This window comes from Citrus sinensis, chromosome 5 (genome assembly GCF_022201045.2).
Source record: "Citrus sinensis cultivar Valencia sweet orange chromosome 5, DVS_A1.0, whole genome shotgun sequence".
Taxonomy (NCBI): domain Eukaryota; kingdom Viridiplantae; phylum Streptophyta; class Magnoliopsida; order Sapindales; family Rutaceae; genus Citrus; species Citrus sinensis.
Genome location: NC_068560.1, coordinates 30,378,409 through 30,401,305, shown reverse-complemented (window position 1 = coordinate 30,401,305; position 22,897 = coordinate 30,378,409). Strand labels below are relative to the sequence as shown.

Here is a 22,897-nt window from a genome sequence, read left to right as displayed (position 1 = left end):
CTTTTCTCATCCATTTTTTTCTAAAACGAATTTCATCATATAACACTTATTTTTGTTCATTATATATCTAATATATTGTTTTCTACAGGAACAATATATTATTTCTTGGTAGCCTTATAACATTTAAGAGTATTATAGTTTGCTTTCGTCGATGCACAACGCAAGCATACAAACAAGTGTTTCATTGTATCATGGAGGCGTATTTGCTTAACTGTGCATCATTCAATTGGTGGAGGAAAATAACATCTTAAGGAAAGCGACATTTGTAACGTGCCTTGAAATACACATTATTTTTCTACAGTTTACCTATTATTATTATTTTCTTCTTACATACAGAATTGTAAATATATTACTTTACACAATAAAATTCTACCATTATTATTGCAATTCTCTACATTTGTCATTCCCTACAAGTAGATACCACCAACAAAATATAATTAGGATGCGTTTGTGATTGATGTTGGGCAGTTGTAACTTAAAAGTCACAGAATTAAAATGTTTAGTAAACACTAGCCATTGTAGCTTGTAAATTATGTTAATATGATTTTTCACTTATATAATGAAAATTTTATTATATCTTTAATAATTTTATTAAAATTATTATTTAAAATTTATATTTATTATATATTATTAATTTATATTTAATAATTACAATTTTTTTAAATAATTATAATTTTTTTATAATAATTATAACTTAAAAATTACAATAACTCAATAACACAAAAACCTTAAGAGAGTAAATGAACTGAAGCAAGTACATGAATTATGAAGAAAAGGTGGGACACGCCAGATACTACGCGGAGTTTTAGTCATTGTGACAGAAATTTCTAAGAATAAAATATTCACAAGCTGGGTGGTGGTGGTGGGTGGATTTGTCGCCTTCAACCCACCGATAAAAACTCGTACACAAAAATAAGTTTTGTGGTGAGGCACTATTTCTACGCCGGTGAAAATATGTTACCGATAAAAAAAACTCAAAGTAGTGTATAAAAATAAGTTTTGTGGAAGGCGGTGTAACCGTGTAAGAAAGTGGATTGAAAACCCATAGCAAGATGAGAATACAATGATATTCACACTCACTGGCCTCTTTAAAAACTTAAAAAGGTGCACTGATCATATGTCTATTATGATTGCAATGCTTCTTCATTTCACTTTCATAAATTGCACTATCCTTATAATAGCATATTTTATCTTAATAATTTGTGAATTAGAGTATAATACAATCATGTTCAGGTACAAATATATGCATAAAAATTTCATGCTGACAGAGTTAAAAGATAAAAAATCACAAACTTTAATAAATTAAACGAGAAAAAAACAATACGTTGAAATCTATAGTTTTTTTATCTTTTAACTATGCACGCATTTTAATTTCGTGTGAATGTCCATGTGTGAGCATCACTAAAAGTAATTGTGCTAAAAATTAACTTCTCAAATGTCAATATTAGCAATATATTCCTTTTGGTATCGATTCATTTCGCCATTGATCTTTGATGGTGACAAAACCCTTTAATACATAAAGTGTTCAGTTTGTTCTTCATCTTCAAACTCTCAAAGCTCCAAGTGGTTGTTTGGCATTTGTCAAAGACACTTCGACGTTCGGCTTAGCATTTGATTCATGAGAAAGTGGAAATAAAGTAGGAACTATATTTGAGCAACTCCAGGATGCTCCTCCACAGAGCTTGTGGCTCTCTTCAATTTGCACGAGAGAATGAACCTGTCAATCAAATCCTAGAGAATCAATGAATATCTCCTTTTTCCAAGTTGTTGTTTATATAGTGAGATTCTTGGAGGAAAATTGGAATCCTTCGATACAAATTATGGCACCTACTCCAGTATTAATTGTTAATTATCACTCATAGATTTTATTGAGCAGTTAAAAATTGATTAAATTACTTCTCACCTGATTTTGGCCCCATTCGATATTGAGAGAATTAAAATATTTGATAAACATTAATTATTATATTTTGAAAGTTAAGTTATTTTAATCTACCAATTGTAAGATAAAAAATTTAAAATATCTTTTATTATTTTTATCCGAAATTTTATTTAAAAATCATACTTAATAGATATTAGTAACTTTTATTTTATTGTTATATTTTTTTACAGGGTAAAAGCTTGTTTAGTCCCTATATTATGAAGTTAGTGTCCATTTAGTCTCTGTATTTTTAAAAACACCTCAAAACGTCCCTGCTACTAAATATTGACACTTATGCCATTATTTTTTTTATTTTAACTTACTTTTACAATATTACATTTTTACAATAATGTTTCTTTTGTGGATATTAATAAAAAATCAAATTATCAAATTAAACTCAAAAATAAAATAAAAACAAAAAATGTATATATTAATTTTTGTGAAAGGTCACGTATGTCTAAAAAATTAATATCGTAAAAAATTAAATTATCAATTTTTTTAGAAAAATTAATATTTTAACTCAAGAGTGTGTTCCACAAAAATTAATATATTTTATTTTATTTTATTTTATTTTATTTTTTGGTGTTAAACTGGTAATTTATTTTTTTCTTTTTAATAATGTCTAAAAAAATTATTATAATAGGGTTATTTTTTTCTTTTTAATAATGTCTAAAAATTATTATAATATGGCAATATGATAAAAATAAGTTAAAAGGAACAAAAGATAATGGCAAAAGTGTCAATAATTTAATGGTAGGGATGGTTTGAGGTATTTTTAAAAATATAGGGACTAAACGGGCACTAACTTCAAAATATAGGGACTAAACGAGCTTTTAACATTTTTTACACAACAGCTGTATGTTTTAAGCTACCCACAACTCAATACCAATAAATCGATGGAGAGTCCCTGTAAGTTTACAACAACGTAATCAATATACGTTCATAACAATTTTCTGAGGTTAATAAAAACCAATTCGTCCACTCTCTTTCGGGTTGTTGTATAATACTTTTCTCACATTCTGCTAATGTGCTTTTTCTTCAACTGAATGTTAAATCGCTGACATTTTCATACAAATTAAAACTTAACTGTCCGGCTGCAAATTAAAATCAAGCAAAATCTTTGACAGACAATAAACAAACAAAATATAATTTGCTTCAATGTTGCTGTGTCGTGAAATGTAATTGGCTCTATACAAAATTTCTCCCACTTACAAGAGAATTGATGTCAGAAATTTCACCTATAATTTCATCAAGGGCAGCATCATTTTTGAGTATTGATGTATGCGAAACGTCACTAACCGTAATCACCTTGAGTGCCTGATTTTTGTTATCGGCCCATAGCGATTCAAGTGCCAACAGGCTAACCATGTTCACAGTCCCATCTCCATCCCCATAAATAACATTCGGTTGCTCATCAAAACCATTTTCTCCGTATACCAATGTCTCCGGTGTCTTCACACCTGTTCCGATAATGCACGTGACGGGCACCTCAGGCTCACTTAATTGCTCCAACAAGGGCAAAATCCGCGTGGTATAAGGGTGAACCCCTTGAGGGAACCCGATGGCATCGAGGAATTCAGTGATATCATTCGCTGAATAAGTAGCATTCGGGGTTATAACCAACGGTTTTTGCCTCCCAAACACTTTGGGATTAGGCATGAGCCATAGATTGCTTTCAGAGCTCCTCTGCTCTTGTCTCACATCCAATGGATCAACGAATGGAACTCCTAGCGTACTGCCTGAAGCAAAAGTGAGCATTTCTTCGACGGTGCCACCCCACGGAGCAGACAGAGCGACAAAGTGTTTGATAAATTTCTTGCGCCAGGGTAAAGGGTTTCGGTTAAGAAGTTGTAGGACGCAAAGCCCTCCCAAGCTGTGTGAAACAAGTATAACTGGCTTCCCACCATTGGAATTGCTTGCTTTTTCTATCAAATCCTTCAGGTCCTGCAAAAACTTGGAGCCAACGCGGGACGGATGACCTCCTGCTGCCAATCCGTATCGGAAATCGTATGGAGCTCCGAAGAGAGTTTCACCAGTGACATAGCCAACTCGTTCTAGAGACTCCACTAAAGATGCCATGTACCCTGTAATTTCCCTGTACATACATTTAAGTTAATGTGACAAAATCAAAGTGAACAAAAATAAATTTCACAAGCACAGCACTTACTTCCAAATAAAATTGGGGTCGAGGTAGAGAAGGGACTGAGTGGAACCAAAGTGAGGGACTCTAGTTTCGACGCCAGGGGAATTGTGAAAATCATCCAAATCAGGATCATAGTAAAGCATCATGCGGTCGGCAAAGCACTTAGTAAACGGAGGTAACAAAACACTGGGGTCGAACCACAGCCTGAACCACCCTTCACTGTCCTTCACAATTGGGTACCAACGGTTGCACAGCAGGCTCGAGGGCTTGTAATCACTGGTCAGCCGCGCTTCTAGCTGGTTTCCGCCGTTGCCGGGTACCAAGATCAGAGGGTGGAGACCGCGACTGATTGCTTGACACGTGCAAAACAACGACATTGCTACTATGAAACGCAATCCTTTCATCTCTTTCCTTTTTTCGCTTTTATCTCTTGATGCACCGAGGGAGGGGATAGCCATATACGGGGAAACAGAAAAGTTGTACAGCGTCCCTACTCCTCAATCCTTAGTACCAGTTTTGCCAATTTGTGTGGTTGAGTTTCGAGGATGTGTTCGGTTGGCAATCACATAATTACCCAGAGATTGAGAGGAGCCATGCAAGCATTTGACCATCGCACAGGCCCAATAACAATGGATTTTTTGGGCACACAAAATGCGACCGAGCTTTTAGCACCCCTCTAAATCCTTATAACACCCCAGCAAAACTTTATTTCCTAAAATATCTTCAATTTAAATTGTAAAATACATATCCTTAATCTAAAATCAACCGTTTGGCCATAATACTTTCTCCTAAAAAATCATATTTAGTTTATGGTTTCATTTATAAAATATATATAAATTCAAAAATCTTAATTATATTATTCTTATTACATGCTCTCTATCTTCATAACTATAAATTCTTATAAGTTTCTCAAAAGAAAATATTTTTCAATTAAATTTTAAAAATTATGAAATGGGGTGGGTATAAAAAGTTTATTAAAAAAATATTAAAGTGTTTAATTGAATTTCCGTTAAGACTAAGAAATGAATTAATATGTCTTTGATTATTCAAGTACTTTTAATGGAAAGAAAAGAGGAGGCGGGAGGAGGTAGTTTGATCATGAATTTAGAGGCGAGCCAAAAAAGAGGGATGGTAAATATCCATATATATGTGGACATTGTCTATGCATATACAAATCTATTTTTATCCATGATATTTATATTTATATGAGTAATGATACAGCCACAGACTCTTGTACAAACTTATTTTGTACAAACTGATGTGGCATGATAAGATTGGTTGAATTAAATATCACTTGGCCCACATGATTTGTTTTTATTAATTTATATTTTCATTCAACTAATGAATTAATGCAAGTCAGTTTGTACAAAATAAGTTTGTACAAGAGTTTGTGGCTGTATCATTACTTTATTTATATCCATCCTTGGAGGCTGAATGTGGAGTTGATCCATTCGGATATAGATATCCATGGATACCCATGGATTTTTATTTTTTATTTTTCTAGTAAAGATAATTTTCATTTCTATTTACAACTAAAAACAAATAAATTAACAAAAATAAAATAATGTACACAATTTAGAGAACAATACTAATAATTAAACACCTACTACTACTACTACTACTACTACTACTACTACTACTACTACTACTACTACTACTACTACTACTACTACTACTAATAATAATAATAATAATAATAATTTTTATTAATTATTAAGAGAACAATTAACATTTTATTATCAGTTTATCATAAATTTGCAACTATATATTTAAATATTTAATTTCACAATTACCAATTCAATTATAACACAACAATATTATTTGAACTGTAGTGAAGCAAATTACATCGAATTTTATTTGAACTATTAATATTATAATTGAATTTAAACTCTATTGAATGAAAATGTAACTTTTAATTTATCATAAAAAGTAAAAAAATATTTCGCTCATAATTTTTTTTTTGTGTATAAATATGAAAAATATTTTATTCACAAATCACAAATAAAACATATATACGTTAACTAAGTGAATATCTGTGTGTAGCCATTAATTTCCAAAATTACCCTTATCGCAATATCACTCAAGAGGGTAATTTTTAAAAACCTCCCTTGAGGTTTGGGCTTGTTGCAAGTAGATGGCGAGAATTGATTTATTTGTAAAAAACTCCCTACCGTCAGTTAAGTTTAACATTGACCGTTAGTTGACCGTGCAAAGACAATATTACCCTTAACAATAGTTTATAAACGAAAATAACTAAAAAAAAACCAAAATTATTAGTTATTTTACCCTTTTTAAATTATTGATATTTTCTTAAAGTTCCTATAAAAAAGTTAAAATTAAAAAATTAAAAAATCCTCTTTAAATTATTGATATTTCCTTAAAATTCCTACAAGAAAGATAAAATTAAAAATTTAAAAATGAAATAGTCATAATCTTTACCTATGATATTGTAAATTTTTAGAATTGACAAGGATAAAATTGTCAAAAAATAGGGTTTGTGCTTTTTGCACCAATAATTTTGGTTTTTTTTTAGTTATTTTCGTTTACAAATTATTGTTAAGGGTAATATTGTCTTTGCATGGTCAACTAACGGTCAATGTTAAACTTAACTGACGGTAGGGAGTTTTTTACAAATAAATCAATTCTCGCCATCTACTTGCAACAAGCTCAAACCTCAGGGGAGGTTTTTAAAAATTACCCCACTCAAGAATACCGCCATACGGTCCCAGACGTGATGGAGACATGGAAGATTACAAAAAAAAAAAAAAAATGGTTCTAGAAGGATTATTCTAGATGGCTAAGTGGGATAGTCCTACAAAACTGATTTTCTCACGTGTAAATTAGGAGAATCGTCATATATAATAATCCCACTGGTACGACTCTTCTCCAGAATATTAAACGATAAATGTGTAGGATGAGTATGATGTTTCTTTAGGTGATAACCTGAGTTGTAGTGAGTGTATAAATATATTATTTTGAAATTCTTGACAAGATGAATTTAATCCAATACGCTATGTAGTATGAATCTTGTGGTTCGATCGAAAATTTTCTTTTCCTATAATCGTTTTTGTAATTTTAGGAATTTTTTTATTATTTTCAGATTTTTTCTCTTTTTTTTTCTACATATTACATGTAAATGTTGTTTATTTTATTTTTATTTCAGTTAGGAGAATTTAATTGTATAATGATATTTCGAAATTGTCTATTTTAATAAATTTATAATGTTTAGATTTAATATAAATGAGTGCAGAAACCCTCATTTTGTTATTCAAATTTTCATTAATTAAATTTTAAACTTTTCAAAAACGTATAATTTTTCTTTCTTTTCAATGTCAATGTTTCAATTCGCCGCAGCACATTTCTTGTCTTTTAATATATATATATATATATAATTTCATTTAAAAAATGGAGATTAGAGAGGCCCATGAGTCGTGGGGGTTGATTGTTTTACTCAATAGTGCATTCATTGAATATAGGTGATCGATGCCACGTGGGACATGATGATCATGGGGCGTCGAAGCCGGCGGATTCATGTCATTTCGTCAATAAGCGGCAATCTCCCTCATTTAATTTCTCTCACTCAGTAGAAGACAAACAATAATCAGTAATGTAATATTTTTTTAAGGATATTATTATTTTATTACTAATTATTTTACAATATATCAGTTTTATTACTAATTTTTTTTGTAATTAATTTTCTCACTTAATATTTTAATTTTTATTATTTTACTGCCAAAGTGTTAAAGCTAACAGATTTTCTAACAAAAATTATAGCAAAAATTTATTTTTACCCTTAAACAGTGTGCATATAATTTGACTCTCCAAATTAATTAAATACAAATAAATAACGCTTTTATCACTTGATTATTTTAGATACCTTGTGAAAATTTAAAATACTCTTGTGGCATCATAAAATTTATTACTGGAGTAAACGGTTTAATTATAAAATGATAAAAACTGAATTATTAAGTGAGAAAAACAATTATCAAAAAATTTTAGGGGTAAAATAATAATATTTCTTTTTTTTTTAAACACACTCAATAAACGTAATTAAAGCTGAAAGGAGCTAAATTTCTTTTAAGCAGATAACATTTTAGTTGGATCCTAATGGTCAGTGGAGAAATATATTATATGATTATCTGTTTAATCAAGTTGATTATTATCCGTTCAACTTTCTTCACTACTTGATTAACTATCGTTTACCATCTGGTTGATCTATTCTCAGGCTGAATTGATGACTTTCTATGAATAATAATAAAAAATTATTTGAATTAATTTTGAGATTCACAATTCGGGCCAATCACAGACACGGTTATATGGCTAATTAGCTCACGTGATGACTAATCCCCTGATCCATTGGGTTAAACCGCGGGTTCCAGTTTCCGCAGCATAAAAAACCGCTGCTGCTTCGCTCGTATTTACTTATTACCATGGGCTGTATAATGAGTGGCTCTCAAGATTCCATCGTGGAGATATACATTGATTGAAAAATAGACAAGAAGGCAGAAGCCATCTGATGACTCGGCGTACGTACGATAATAATAAAGTCAAAAAAATCGTCACAAGGAATTTAGTCAATTATTTTAAGACGGTTTCATATTTCAGACTCAGTTCTGTCAACTCAACTCTTATCCAGTCCGAAATGTCAGCCTAACTTAATACTTCCTTATACTTTTAATGATGCGATTCGTACGACATTCGAACCGACGTGTTTCATCACGTTACAGCTTCGTCCAACTCAGCGTGCCATTGGAAAGTTCAAACCCACTTTCTTTCTTTAATCAAGTATCGATCCTCACAATTCATACGCAACCACCATCTCTATAAAACCAAACCTCTCGGTTCAAACCCGCCCAGTGGATAACACAAGTCGCCAAGAAATTGAATTCAGTCAGTTGCCATCTTGCAGATTGAAAAGCCATCTTCAAATTACGATAACGTTGGTACTACTATGATGAAAAGCAAGCACAGCCACAACAGGTTCGTGCGGTTCGTGATGTTACCCATAAGGGCGTTGGGGAAAGCGAGGGATTTTTACGTGCGGAGCATGATTAATTGTGCGGAAGGGAGGACTTACGGGCAGCCCATGGGGGGCACGCTGCCGAAGAGCTTCAGTGCTAGATCAGCATTGTCTAGCGAGAGCGACGACTATGGTGAGCTCGTTAGAGCTGCTTCGGTGAGGAGCATGGGCCACTTGAACGAAATCGACATGTTGTTGAAACAACACATGCAGATGAGATCATCGTCACAACAACTGCCGCAGCAGCAACTGGGATCCAACGGGAAGGCGAGGTTCCCCAAGAGTTGCAGTGTTGGGATGGCGGGATTCATGGGAAGGATCGAAGAGGAAAAGCCCGGTGACCTTGGGGAAGACGGCAGTGTTCATACTAAGACTAAGTCATCAGATTCTGTGTATCCAAGAAGCAGAAGCGTGGCTGTTGCCTTCTGATCATATTCGGAGATATGTGATTCTTTTTAAATCTTCTTGTTTTCATTTCAAATGATTGTAGAAAACCCAATTGATTTTTCAATCAAGGGTAGCATTGATGATTAGTTGCGAATCAGTGAAACTGTTAATTTCCATCTAAATTTCTCCTAGCTGGATCAATTTTCATTGTGGCCCGTGAACAATTTCGGTTTCTTCAGGGACCTTGATGCTAGCTGATGTAAAATCATTGGCTCTTCAGATTAGGTGGAGACGAAAACGTGAAGCAGTAGCAGAAGAGTTAGTTAGCTGGAAGATGATTTAAAATTAAACAAAAACAGAATGATCATTTCTATTGGGAAAGATTGAACGTGTCAATTAAATATAAGCTATTAATTAAGCATTATTTTCTTCAAGGTCAAAGAGAGAGAAGGGCATACAAAAGAAACATTTGTTTAGTTGGGTGGTGGCGGGTCATTACAAACGCATACATTTCTTTCTTGTTGACAATATCTAGTTGGTTATGTATATATTTTAAATTAAAAGTTGAAGATAGAGAAGGTACTTAGAGTAATATTCTAACATAATTAATACAAAAAAATTATAAAAATCATTTAATTACGTTTTAAAACGTAAAGAAGGAAACAGCATGAACTATTCAACCAAATTTTATGCCGAGTAGGTAATCTTTGAAATAGTGTTTCTTTAACTAGTATTTGTAGTAAAATATTTAGTTGTTTGATTCCCACTTATGGATTAGAGTTTTTATTAAAAGTTATATAATTATTTTAATAGGTAATTTTTTTAATTTTGTTATGAAAATTATGAAAAATTTGTAAAATAAATAAATGATATTTAAATAATTTAACCCTTTAAAAAAATCTAAAACCCCTACAAAATTTGAGGTTTTTTTTATTTATTTTTTTTTTATAGTAGAAGTAAAATACATGCTTACTACATGAGTCTCGAACTCAAAACTTTAGTCTTGATAAATGGTAAAATTGTCCATTAACAAATGAAAGTAGGACCTTAGTCTCCAAATTTTAATTTCTTTATTACTTTTTTTGGGATTAATTTCTTCATTGTTTTTTTTAGATTAATTTCTTCTTACATTATATAACATTAAATTTACTTTTTCGTTATCAATTTGAGAAAATAATCATGCAGTTTTGGGTTCAAAGTTGTTATGTTAGTTGGGAGACATGACTAATAAAAAGTAAAAGGGTTCAGCTACCTTAGACCAGCACTAAGATAGAGCAGTCTCTAGAACCGTTGGATGTCTATAGTTGAATTTGAAACAATTGAAATAACGTGCATCCAACGGTTCTGGAGGCTGCTCCAACATAACTGCTGCCAAAGTAAAATTAGTATTTAGGATTTTAGATATGACTAACTAACAAATCAAATATGGTCAACTCACATTTGGCACCAAGGATATCCAATAAGTCATCAAATTGCCACTCTCCACATATCTGGGAAAAGAATAACACCATCTAAAGTAAATCACCTTCATTTTAGCTTGTCGAGGTTTAAAGACCGCATATTAGCATGGGACGATGGGGTTCATTTGTGTTTTACACAAATTGATCGGTGATGCGATTATAATTCAGTCCCATATATTATCTCAGCTACCGAATTAAAAAAAAAAAAAACCAACTCACTTTCACTCCATGCTGTTAACATCCTCAAGACCTAAAAAATAGGAGTGAACTAATGCCCAACGGCCAGATACGAGCTATTAAGGTTTTAATAACATTAATACAATAGCAGATATTCAGTTCAAGATATTAAAAAAGAAAAAAAAACTTCCAAACACATAAACAATAAAAAGTACATGTATGAAGCTCAACAACAATTATATCAATTAACAACCTGCGATCATCATTCAATGTCAAATCACTTCAACGTTTATAAACTCTTCTCCCTTGCAAAATGCAAGGGGAGTAGGAACATCTCTCCTTTGTGAGAGTTATTTCGTCTGGGCATGTACTTCATAAAATTTAATACAATAATATAAATCTCAATAATGTATATTTGATTGTAAATATCAGTGTAATGTCTACTATTATAACAATTATAAATATTTATGCAATACAGTAATTTAGTGCGTAACCAATATTAAAAAAAAAAACAATCTAACTTTCCATTAACAGATAGGGTCAATACACCAAGCAGCACAGGCTAGACAAAGCCAACGCACAATCACTGTTCCATAACGGATCGCGAACAATCCTGCTTTTCAGTTTTAAAATGGGCATCAAGTCAAATGTACGACCAATTCCTTTTTCGTTGACAATACTTCCTAAGCGAAAAATAATTGTACAATTATCTAATCGTACCGCTAGCCGATAACGTCCCATATTTTTAACATAGTCATGAACAAATTAAATGGGTTTTAAGAATATGCATGCTAAAAACTTGCTGGAATTGGTCATCAGCAACAAAATTAATGAAGGCTCAGCAAGATGTACCCAAAGTGGCTCTGAAAATCCAAAATATATATCAATTTTCCAACCATTGGGCCTGCAGTCGACTTAAAATCACTTAATTCTGTCATTCGAAACTTGATATAATCCTGAAATTACGACCGAGCATGTGGCATATAAAGTATAAACGACTCAAATCCTGTCAAAACAGAATTCTGAAACAGCATCTAAACATGCAAGTGTAGTAACTTTTCATAAATCTAGTTCAAAGATACGAAATCTTTACGAGCATTGAATAATTCAAGGTGGGTTACTCAAGACCATTTCGATTACTCGTTAAAACATAATTCTGAATTAAGTGTTGGGATGGTCTTATAGGCTTAAAAAACAACTAAAAAAAATGGATTGTTACTGTTAAAAAATTGAGAAGAATTCTGACTTTTTGATTTATATTTAAAATAACTTAGAATTCATTCCCTGACTAAATCTCAAATAGTAATACAGTAAAATCTCGATAAATAAATTTTCAATAAATTAATAATTTTACTTAAATAATAAAATTTTCTAGTCCCAACTTGGGATAGGGTAGTAAATTAATATTTCGGTAATGTTCAAGAAAATAATTTTTTTTTATTGAATCCTTTAGGCCCAATGTAAACATACATTAATAATTAATCAAACACGAAATTAATAATAAATAAAATATAAAATTCATAATATTAAGGAGTTTTTTTTTTTCCCTTCATAACTTCAATTATCTAAATTCACATTTTGCAATATATGCATATAAAGTTATTTGTTTATAGACTGAGCTCACCTATGTCCTTAATATCAAAGGCTTATACAATAATAATATATAAGTACATATACGGAAAATAAAGAAAGATAGATATTGTATAATTACAAGTTTGTTATACTATTATGGATAGTAGTGGTTGGAGGAGATATTGTTGACTTGAGGAATCACCATTTGTGCTATTTTATAGGTAAATAGGTACATGTACCAACAAAATGCTTCTTATAACAAAAAAAAAAAAGAAAAAAAAGAAGAGACTCTTTCTAAATTAATAAATATTAATTATTAAAAAAATTAATCGATTGTTCATTTATTCATAAATAAATAACTTTGTTAAAAATAATATTTTTTCTTAGTCCTAACAATAATATTTTGTAGAGGTGATACTGCATATGTACGGTAATAAATTCGAAAAAATGTAAAACATTATTTCAGCCTTTTCTTCCACTTTCTTCGGAAATGACCTCAAATAATCTTGTCAGGAGTAATAATAAAAAATGTAGTCGTAGGTGAGGTTTAGAAATTAAATACACAGTTTGTTAGAAAAAGTCAATTTAAATGGAAAATTTCAACCTGGTCCAAATTTCTCCGCTCATTAAATTATCTCCAAACTTTCCAATGACAATAAATAGAAAAGGAGGACTTTTGTCATTAACACAATACTAAAGCGAGTAATTCGGAAAGCAAGAGCAGACACGTGTTTTGCATTATATCAAATTATCAATGGCTAAAATGGAACCCTTCAAGGCTCTAAGACAATTCAATGGGCGTGGGCCGTAGTTTATCTTTGACTAATTATATAGGAGCCATTAACCATTAGAAAACTTGACTTGTGACCACCGCCAATAATCAAATACGAAGGCAAGGCACTTCCAAAACCTTAAAGTTGAATTGGCTTGAGCATCTACCATGTGTATTCAAAAGGTAAAGGTCTAATATAGTACGGAAACATTTTGCAAAGTATTTGACAACAAATTTTCACTATGTCGCTTAGAGATGAGCTGATAAAATGTCAACCACTAAACTAATAAGTGATTGATTAATTAATCCCTTATTAGAATAAGGTTTTCATAATTAAAGGACACAGACATGCCTCCTTTGCCATCTTTGTCTCAAACTTCGGCAATGTTAACTTCCACATACCCTACATCTACGATCTTACATATTAAGATTTGAGGCTGCCGTTACTTGCCTTAATGGAACGTTTAATTCAGTTGAAGAAGTTAAAAAAGCACACTAAGGAATTATTGTTGTGTTTACATTTTAGATTCAGATTTTAAAGTGCGAAGTTTTCAAAATCAATTATTTATTTCGCTTCGTAGTAGGCAGAATGGGAGTTTCACTATGTGACTATGTGAGCCTTATTTATTTTTTAAGTTGAGAGGGAGATTTTTACTGAACGGAGTTAGTTAAGGCCTAGGAGGAGGGCCAGCCCCTTCTAGGCCATTATTTTTTCTTTTAAATGTATTTTGAGTCTCTTTTAAAAAAGTAAAATAAAGAGAGTTTGAGCTCTTTTTTTTATAATAAAATATTTGCAACTTGTGACAAGAGTTTTTTTTTAGTGGCTTTAGAGACTTGGGTTCAAATCTCAATAGCCATATAATTTTATTTCTTTAAATATTTGGTTCTCAAAAATTCAAATTGCATTGTTTTCTCTTCGAAAAAAAAAATAGTAATAAATTATTTATTTTAAATGTTGAATCCCATTGCGAACATTAAAAAAAATACCCTTAATTAAATTAAAAATTTTTAAACTAAGGTTCCCCTAATATAAGTGCCTAGCTCTGCCACTTTCCCATGAAGGGGAAGGTGGGACTTGAGAGATGCACTCCCACTCGTTTTAGTTTCGAAAATATCCTTAAAAATTTTTAAAAATTATAATTTTACCATAAATAAAATAGGTAAAAAAATTATAGTTTAAAAAATTAAAATAAAATTAATCAAAGATTTTAATTTATATCGTTGAAAATATTAATAAGAATAATTGTTTTATATACTTAAATTAAAAATAAAATAAATAAGTTATTGTATAAATATATTTTCTTAGGGGAAGGATCAATGGCTCTTTAAAATTACACTTATTTTTACACAATTTTTTTTACCCTTGGATAAACGATTAATCAATGGTTAGGATAAGATGTAATTAATTATATTGACCGTATTTATAAATAATTAATAATGTAGATTTTTAGCCATGGATTTTCTCTCCAATTTACTCATTCCTTAATTCATTTTCTTTAATCTCTCTTTGTCATCTTCTCTACGGTTTCACAGTATAACAAAAGCTTGTTGCATAGAAAAGTAGAAAAATTTGCAAAATGCTTAAAAAATCAATAGTCTCTTATTATTTTTTTTTTGAAGAAAAAAATATTTACTATTAATCTCTATCACTGTAAAATTAAACACAGTGAAACTTTAGAAGATAAAAGCTTCATTTCCTATGCGAGCTTGTGAAAAGTAAATCGCAAATATTATGTAAGTTTAAGCAGCCATTATTGATCTATAATTTTGTGGAACTGTGGATCAATTAATATTGGATTGGATAAAAATCAATGATTTTTGTTGAAATAATTTTTTCTTTGTAAGTACACATTTTATATTATTCCATTTCCTTATTCATTTTATAATTAAAAGTTGTGAGTTATGTCTATATATACTAATAATTCTACGCATACCAAGTTTTTATCTTAAAAATCTATTTAAACAATATATCATTAATCAATCACCTAATGAAATAATATAATTAATTCATTTAAATTTTATAAAAAAAAAATATTATTCACCCAACCTATCACTTTGATTGTGTCCGTCACAATCGCAAGCTTACTTGAGGCGGTTCCTCATTTTGAGCTGTTGTTATCGTAGATTTAGAAAAGTCTCGTAAAACTTTTGATATGAACAATCCAGAAGGGGAAATAAAATACCAAAAAACTGCCACTGAGTTACACATTCGTTAGCATAGTTACATAACCCTATCACAGTCTCACTCTCCGAGCATCTTCATGTGACCAAACACTGTACATTTTTAAATTTAACAATTCGAAATAAAATTAGAGATTCAAATTTACTATGGCCTGCGAATCCGTGATGACGTTAGAGAAAGGTGCAAACTTATCAGATATCGATGGCGAAGAGGAGGAACCGGGGGAGGTGATCGAATCAGCAGCACCTCTTAAGGTGGGTGAGGAAAGAGGGCTTGGTAATTCTGGTATCAAAAAGAAGCTTCTCAAAAACGGCGTCGACTGGGACACCCCTGAATTCGGTGACGAAGTCACAAGTTAGTTCTCACTTTGTCTTTTATATTTCATTATTACTATTATTATTGTTTTTCACTTGAAATTGGGACCCAAGTTAAGACTTTCTTAATAGTATTGGAATTTTTAAGTTTGATAAGTTATCATCAATGAAGTTTGTATGCAGGTTAAATTTGAAGTCACTATATTACAACAGTTTATTTATTTATTTATTTTTGTTATCTTTAATTGAGTGCAGTTCACTATGTGGGTACTTTGCTTGACGGAACCAAGTTTGATTCTACAAGAGATAGATATGATCCTTTGACCTTTAAGCTTGGTACCGGTGAGTGAGTTCTTTATTTTTTATTTGACCTTTTTTTTCCCCCTCATTTTTGGTTTAGAGTAAAACTTTGGTTACCTGTTAACATGGTTATTGCCAGGTCAAGTGGCAACAGGTTTGGATAATGGGATAATTACTATGAAAAAGAGGGAATGTGCAGTGTTCACATTCACGTTGCCTTCTGAGCTAAGATTTGGAGTTGAAGGTCGTGATAGTCTGCCACCAAATTCAGTTGTTCAGTTTGAAGTTGAACTAGTCTCATGGATCACAGTGGTGGACTTGAGTAAAGATGGTGGGATTGTTAAGAAGATTTTGGAGAAGGGGGAGAGGGATGCGTCCCCCGGTGACTTGGATGAAGTTCTTGGTACTTTTAATGCGGCTTATTACTGAAATTTTTGTTTCCATTTTTATGTTCATTATTGCAAGTAGATTGTTAATGGATATGACTATGCTGGTATGGTCATTGCTAACAAGGTGTTATCTGTTACTGCAGTGAAGTATCAAGTGATGCTTGGTGATGGTACCATGGTGGCAAAAACTCCGGAAGAAGGAGTTGAATTTTATTTGAAAGATGGTAATTTAGAGTTGAGAGATAGGGCTCTATAGTACTTATGAATGTACATAATTATTTCTTACTAAGCTGGATTTTTATTATTGACTGTTTTGATCTCTTCAGGGCATTTTTGCCCTGTGTTGTCTAAAGCAATTTTAACCATGAAAAAGGGAGAGAAGGTCAAATTAGTCATTCAGCCACAATGTAAGTCTTCTCACATCTTACTATGACAGGATTGCCATTTTTCTATTTTATTGTCTCAAGTTCTTCCGGTATTGGTTAATTTCCAGATGAAGGATACACTTGCTGTTTGAAGATAACTATACATTTTACTAAATCACAGTTCCTTGATCTCGCACCTCGCTGTTTACTAGTGAAGAAGTGCTAGCTACATACACACAGGCATTTGTAGAATGGCTAAGTTCAATGGTTCTTAAGCAGTATCTTATAAATCTGGAGCTTATATACTACTGATTTTGATTTTTGACTCAAGGTGGTGATAGCATGATTCTTTTGCTGAAAATGATGCTGTAATCTCACTGTGATTTGGTTATTGTTCTTTACTATCTAACACAAAAGTTTGCAGATGCTTTTGGAGAGCAGAGAAGGGATGCTTGTGATGGATTCGGTACAATCCCCCGAAATTCCGCATTGGATTTCAATCTAGAGTTGCTATCTTTCAAGCATGTTGTTGATGTTACTGGAGACTCCAAAGTAGTCAAGAAGATCTTAAAAGAGGGGGAAGGCACTTCTGCGGATGAAGGTGCTACTGTAACAAGTAAGTGATTTTCTTCTTTGTAATGCCCCATTTCTGCTTTTATTTTACTCAAAGCACAAACTTGAATAAATGATGATCCAAGAGTTCTTACTCATGGAATCTTTGGACTTAATTGGTTTTATTGAATCATCATGGTGCTACTGTAACCAATAAGTGACCTAATGTATGTACTAGGTTTGAGAATTCAATATAATGGTGAATTGAAGTTTAAAAGTTTGGGATCTAGGCTGGATATAAAATCAAGCCAATTTTGACTGAATGCATATGAAATGATAATTAAAAACTCTGATGGAGATTAGATATTCTCATATGATTCATATATCATCATGGGGAGACTTTCTTTCTTTCAAGCTTTCAGGTGTTGAAATACTATGTGTATGTCTACTTTCAGAAGCAGTAAAGTACACAACTATACTATCTCTGCACCATGTCTCTTGTAAAGCAAAATTATCAATACAGAAGAAGTGTATTTTATGAAATTACGTTGCAATATGCTGTATGAACCTTGACATGTCGTGATTCCTTTAATCAAATTAGATCATACTGTCTTATATTCTTCGATTCTTTGCAGTCAGCTACATTGCTAGGCTAGAAGATGGCACTGTATTTGAGAAAAAGGGATATGATGGGGAGCAGCCTTTGGAATTTATCACAGATGAAGGTAATTCATTGCTGCTTCTGTATTGTCATTTTAGTTCACTAGCTTTTCTGTCATGTGTACATCATATTCCTCTAGAATTTATTAAAAAAATCTATTTGAATCTACTTAAAGGTCTGTCACTCTTTGTTGGAGCTATTCGACAATGGTACGGATTTTTCAAATGATAAAGTTCCAGACTTTTAACTATGGCTGCAAGTTGCTGTATGCAGAACAAGGAATTGCTGGTTTAGACCGAGTGGCGGCAACGATGAAGAAGGAGGAATGGGCAATAGTAACAATAAATCATGAATATGGCTTTGGAAATGTTGAAGCAAAGCGGGATCTTGCAACAGTCCCTTCATGTGCGAAGTTATATTATGAAGTTGAAATGATGGATTTTATCAAGGTAATGACTTGTGACTGGTAATTATTTGGTAATATTGAAGATGAGACATTGTAGCTCTGTGCTTATGAATATATAGAGTATGATAACTCTTTGAATACCTTTTATTTCTCTTCCTTTCCTTACATTTTCTTTTCCATAGGCAAAGGAATAATCATTGATATTTGCATTTTTGTTCAATTTGTCTTTCAAATCTCTATATATAATTTAGGGACCGGTGAATCAGTCATGAGCAAACTAAATACTGCTAGTTTTTCTCCTCAAATGCGAAGATTACAAATCGCATCTCTGATTAAAACAAGAAAGTTTAGGATATGTTTCTTATGCATTGATCTGGTTTTCTCAAATTTTTGTTAGTAATAGTTAGAATATTCTTGAAGCAGTTTTAAGAAGAATGTGTGATTTTTGATACTTATTACCCGAAGAAGAAATGGTATTGGTATAAACTTAGTTATTTACCCCAATATACACAATTATTGAGATTGATTTAGATTTTACCCTACCATCATTACAAAATTGCTTTTGCTTAATTTTTTTTTTTTTTTTCACTAGAAGTATTTGGGCTCCAATATTCCTGGATTTTCTAATTGGGGAATTGTTTGCCCACTGCTTCTTTTGTTAAAAGGAGAAAGTGCCATGGGAAATGAATAATCAGGAGAAAATTGAGGCTGCTGGGAGAAAGAAAGAAGAAGGCAATTTGCTATTCAAAAATGGGAAGTATGAACGAGCTGGCAAAAAATATAATAAGGTGGCTCAATGCGCTGGTTTAGACAAACTCAAATTCCTAGGTTTCAAGTTTATAGATTTTTGACTATATACATTTACTTCTCCTGTATTATCAGGCTGCAGACTGTGTGAGTGAAGATGGGTCCTTTGTTGATGATGAGCAGAAGTTAGTTAAGTCATTAAGAGTTTCATGCTGGTTGAACAGTGCAGCTTGTTGTCTCAAACTGAAGGACTACCAAGGTGCAATTGAGTTGTGTTCGAAGGTGATTGTTGAAAGAGAAGCAGCCAGAGGGGTGTAATATGAGTCACAATGCATCTTTTTTTCTAATTTTTCTTTTTCTCTTACAGGTATTAGATTGTGATTGTCACAATGTAAAAGCTCTTTACAGGAGAGCACAAGCCTATATGGAGATTGCAGATCTGATCTTGGCTGAATTGGACATCAAGAAAGCTATTGAGGCTGACCCCCAGAACAGGTAATGGCGATTTTTATTCAGACCAAACTTCTTTTGCCACTTGAGATGACATGCTTCTCTATCCAGGGAGGTGACGTTGCTGCAGAAATCATTGAAACAACTTCAAGCTGAGAGCAACAAGAGAGATGCAAAGTTCTATGCGAACATGTTTGCGCATGTGACTAAGGACTCATCTGTGGCTACCAAGGTGGGTTATTTTACATTTACGTCATCTTGCAATGCATGATTCTGAAGAGCATCTTGATTTTGTCTTCTTCTTTCCTCCTGGTTTTCTGGATCTTGATCTTTATTATATTCCCACGGTGATATCTAAAGGAATTTTGTGAAAATGTGGTGGCTATCAACAACTAATTGATCCCCACAATCAAGATTATCTATCTGAACTTTCATCTCCAAATTCTTGAGTGTTATTGCAGAAGCTGAAGGTAGAGAAATCAGAGGAGGAGAAGAGGCGGGAAGTGGCCGTGGCGATGGAAACAGAAAAGGAAGTTGATAGCTCAGCTCCTCCTAAAGACGGAGTGGTTGTTGATTCATGCTAAATATATGTTTAGAAAATATGTATAGTTGATGATCCCTGATAAAACCAAGAGGAGCAACGAATCAATCCACCGAGAAAAGTTCCGGCCTCGGGGGCCGATACTGCCTCCCTAAATGTATCATATACAGAATTATTTTACAAAGTTCTATATGCATTATTGATCATAATCATGGATTCCATGTATAAAATTCACGGTAAGACATGCGTCAGTAAATTTTTGGTTTTGACGTAATTAAGTCATTAATTTAGGTCTTGATTGATATAGAGATCGAACAATTATAATTTAAGTAAGGGTGAGGCTATTTGAACCCAATTTTTTACTCTTTAAACTATTCTTCTTTATACACACATCACTACAATTGAAAACATCTATTTTTACTCAACAAACCCTCTCATGTTCCAAAACTAATCCTTCTTCATTCATCTTCTTCTCTTATACATTTGCTTCCAAAAAATGCTTCCACACGAGTATAAACGAAATCTGAAATTGCAGCAACCAGCAATTGGTGGGAGACTGCACATGAAACAAAATGTGGGAGACTGCACAGGGAGAGGGAGCGTTGATACATATATCAAAAAATTATCTCCCCAATCTAACCCAAAAAATAATGAATATAGCAAATATCTTCCCTAATACAAGAATGGATAGAAGTTATAATGGTAACTATTTTGATACATTTTTTTTTTCACCCCAACAGGAAAGTTAATGAATTGATCAATTGCAAACGTTTTAAAAATATGAAACTGGTGCCTTGAAAAATATTGGTTCACCTGCAAATATTTTGGACCGAAAAGGAACGGTAGTTCATAATTGCTTTATGGAAAAAATCAATTTTCTTATGGTAACCAAGAGATTATTTTTAATTTCGATGGCATCTATAATTGAATTAGCTATTAATAAATTATATAATTTCATGGAATAACATTTTTCAACCTTAACCAAAATCAATTTAATGAGAAAATATACACAAAGGCGGATGCAAGAGAGATATGAAATTAAAAGAGGATGGTTTCGTAATTATATATGAGGATATCTTTGTGATATAAAATTTTATTATAAAATAGGTGTAAAGAGTATAAATATGGGTTCAAATAGCCTCACCCTTTAAGTAACTTATGTGTTTACATACAAGAGTAAGAATGGAGAGTGTAAAGTCTTTTTACTCCAGTATTTACATATTTATTTAAGGATAAGTATAAAAATTTTATTTTGTTGGATTTACTTTTGAAGTGAGGATTGTGATTTCCACTTTTATGGAGAGGTGGGAATCCTACTTTCACTCCTTTGATCTCTAAAAATGCTCAAAGCTAATAAAAAAGTTTACAGGTGAATATTATCAATAATTTTTAGTTTTAAATAATTAAAGTAAAATTTATAAATATTTTTAATTTACATCACGAAAAATATTAATAAATATTATTAGTTTGCATAATAAAAATTAATAATAAAATAAATAGGTTTTGTATAAACATATTTTGTTATCCATTTTCTAACTAAAAGTTACATACTCTTTATAGAAAGGTAAAATTATAATTTATAATAATTAATTCTCAATTCAAAATAAAGTAAATATATAATTGAGATTATGATTGATAGTTTACACTCTTATTCTAGTCTAAATAAACATCTACTTTCAATCTATACTTCCATCTTAAAGATTTTTGCTATTCAGTATTTTCACTCCAAGTGTTTAATAATCTTTAGTTGTGATTTAAAAGTTTAATTAATTTGATTTGTTACGTGTATGATAAAAAATATTATAATAATTTATTATTTTTGTCAAAATTATAATCTAAAACCCATATTTATTATATGTTGTTAACTTATATTTTATAATTTTTTTTTAGAACAGTTGTAATCTAGAAGTTTATCATCTTAATTTCAAACATTACCTTAGTCTTAAGTTTTTGTTCGGATGAAGTATTGGAGTTTTATGGTGAAAAATAAATTGACACGCAACGTAGGCAACTCAAATACAGAAACCACCGGCCAGCGTATTTTCCAAGGAAATCTGTGGCATACGCAATTTGACATTCAACGAAATATGTTTAACCGTTAATCGCAAATTGTATCATTGCCACAAAAAGCAGAACTAAAGTTCAAAGTTGAGTGGTTCAATACGTAACTTGATAATGATTGATTGATTTGCAACGGTTGTGTAGGGCACAGCAACGTGGACTCACGTAGTCACGTTTATGACATCGCCGCAGAGTGCAGACGTCTCAATAGAAGCCAAAACGACAATGCATTGCTTAAAAAAGGAAAACAAAAAAATGAAAAACATTTTTCAACAAATTTTTCTCTATTTTCTTCTATTGCGTGCCGCCTGTCGAATGCCTCCCCAAGCCTAACAAAACTGTTAATTTGACCCGTGTCGTATCAAAATTCACTATGCTAATAACTCCAGTCTCTTTGTCTTAGTTACGTTGTGACGTTGTGAGGGGTTATTTGTATTGGGCATGTATTTCATAGAATTCATTGTAATAATGTAAGTCCCA

General features: G+C 31.8%; 3 protein-coding genes across 9 annotated transcripts; 2 read left to right on the top strand and 1 right to left on the bottom strand.

Moving 5' to 3' along the window:
- Positions 1-2,993: 2,993 nt before the first annotated feature.
- On the bottom strand, positions 2,994-4,571 carry LOC102607629 (lecithin-cholesterol acyltransferase-like 1). The gene is made up of 2 exons (XM_006472262.4): positions 4,086-4,571; positions 2,994-4,013 (listed from the first exon to the last, which is right to left on the bottom strand). The coding sequence occupies exons 1-2, from the start codon at positions 4,517-4,519 to the stop codon at positions 3,107-3,109; spliced, it is 1,341 nt and encodes a 446-aa protein (XP_006472325.2). The 5' UTR covers positions 4,520-4,571; the 3' UTR covers positions 2,994-3,106.
- A 4,204-nt stretch (positions 4,572-8,775) lies between these two features.
- LOC102607333 (uncharacterized) lies at positions 8,776-9,650 on the top strand. The gene has a single exon (XM_006472261.4). The coding sequence runs from the start codon at positions 9,013-9,015 to the stop codon at positions 9,508-9,510; it is 498 nt and encodes a 165-aa protein (XP_006472324.2). The 5' UTR covers positions 8,776-9,012; the 3' UTR covers positions 9,511-9,650.
- Positions 9,651-15,512: 5,862 nt separating this feature from the next.
- On the top strand, positions 15,513-20,630 carry LOC102607039 (70 kDa peptidyl-prolyl isomerase). Of its 7 annotated transcripts, none has more exons than XR_008054848.1 (13): positions 15,514-15,985; positions 16,201-16,287; positions 16,385-16,648; positions 16,778-16,858; positions 16,961-17,041; positions 17,424-17,615; positions 18,187-18,276; positions 18,486-18,661; positions 19,284-19,406; positions 19,501-19,647; positions 19,733-19,860; positions 19,946-20,047; positions 20,277-20,295. XR_008054848.1 is itself a non-coding variant. In XM_052441709.1 (13 exons), exons 1-13 carry the CDS (start codon positions 15,778-15,780, stop codon positions 20,397-20,399), a joined length of 1,821 nt encoding a protein of 606 aa, XP_052297669.1. In that variant the 5' UTR covers positions 15,516-15,777; the 3' UTR covers positions 20,400-20,630. The 7 variants fall into 7 exon arrangements, 4 of the variants coding, with proteins under 4 accessions (XP_052297669.1, XP_052297670.1, XP_052297672.1 ...); XM_052441709.1 differs by having other exon boundaries at positions 15,516-15,985; positions 19,927-20,047; positions 20,277-20,630; XR_008054850.1 differs by lacking the exon at positions 20,277-20,295 and having other exon boundaries at positions 15,513-15,985; positions 19,501-19,624.
- The last annotated feature ends 2,267 nt before the right edge of the window (positions 20,631-22,897 follow it).

Bases quoted from the DNA above. Each gene is read 5' to 3' on its own strand.
- LOC102607333 (XM_006472261.4), top strand. From the start codon at position 9,013: ATGATGAAAAGCAAGCACAGCCACAACAGGTTCGTGCGGTTCGTGATG.
- LOC102607629 (XM_006472262.4), bottom strand. From the start codon at position 4,519: ATGGCTATCCCCTCCCTCGGTGCATCAAGAGATAAAAGCGAAAAAAGG. The intron at 4,014-4,085 runs GTAAGTGCTGTG...ATGTATGTACAG, and splicing joins GACCCCAATTTTATTTGGAA to GGAAATTACAGGGTACATGG.
- LOC102607039 (XM_052441709.1), top strand. From the start codon at position 15,778: ATGGCCTGCGAATCCGTGATGACGTTAGAGAAAGGTGCAAACTTATCA. The intron at 17,042-17,423 runs GTAAGTCTTCTC...AAAAGTTTGCAG, and splicing joins ATTAGTCATTCAGCCACAAT to ATGCTTTTGGAGAGCAGAGA. The intron at 17,616-18,186 runs GTAAGTGATTTT...GATTCTTTGCAG, and splicing joins TGAAGGTGCTACTGTAACAA to TCAGCTACATTGCTAGGCTA.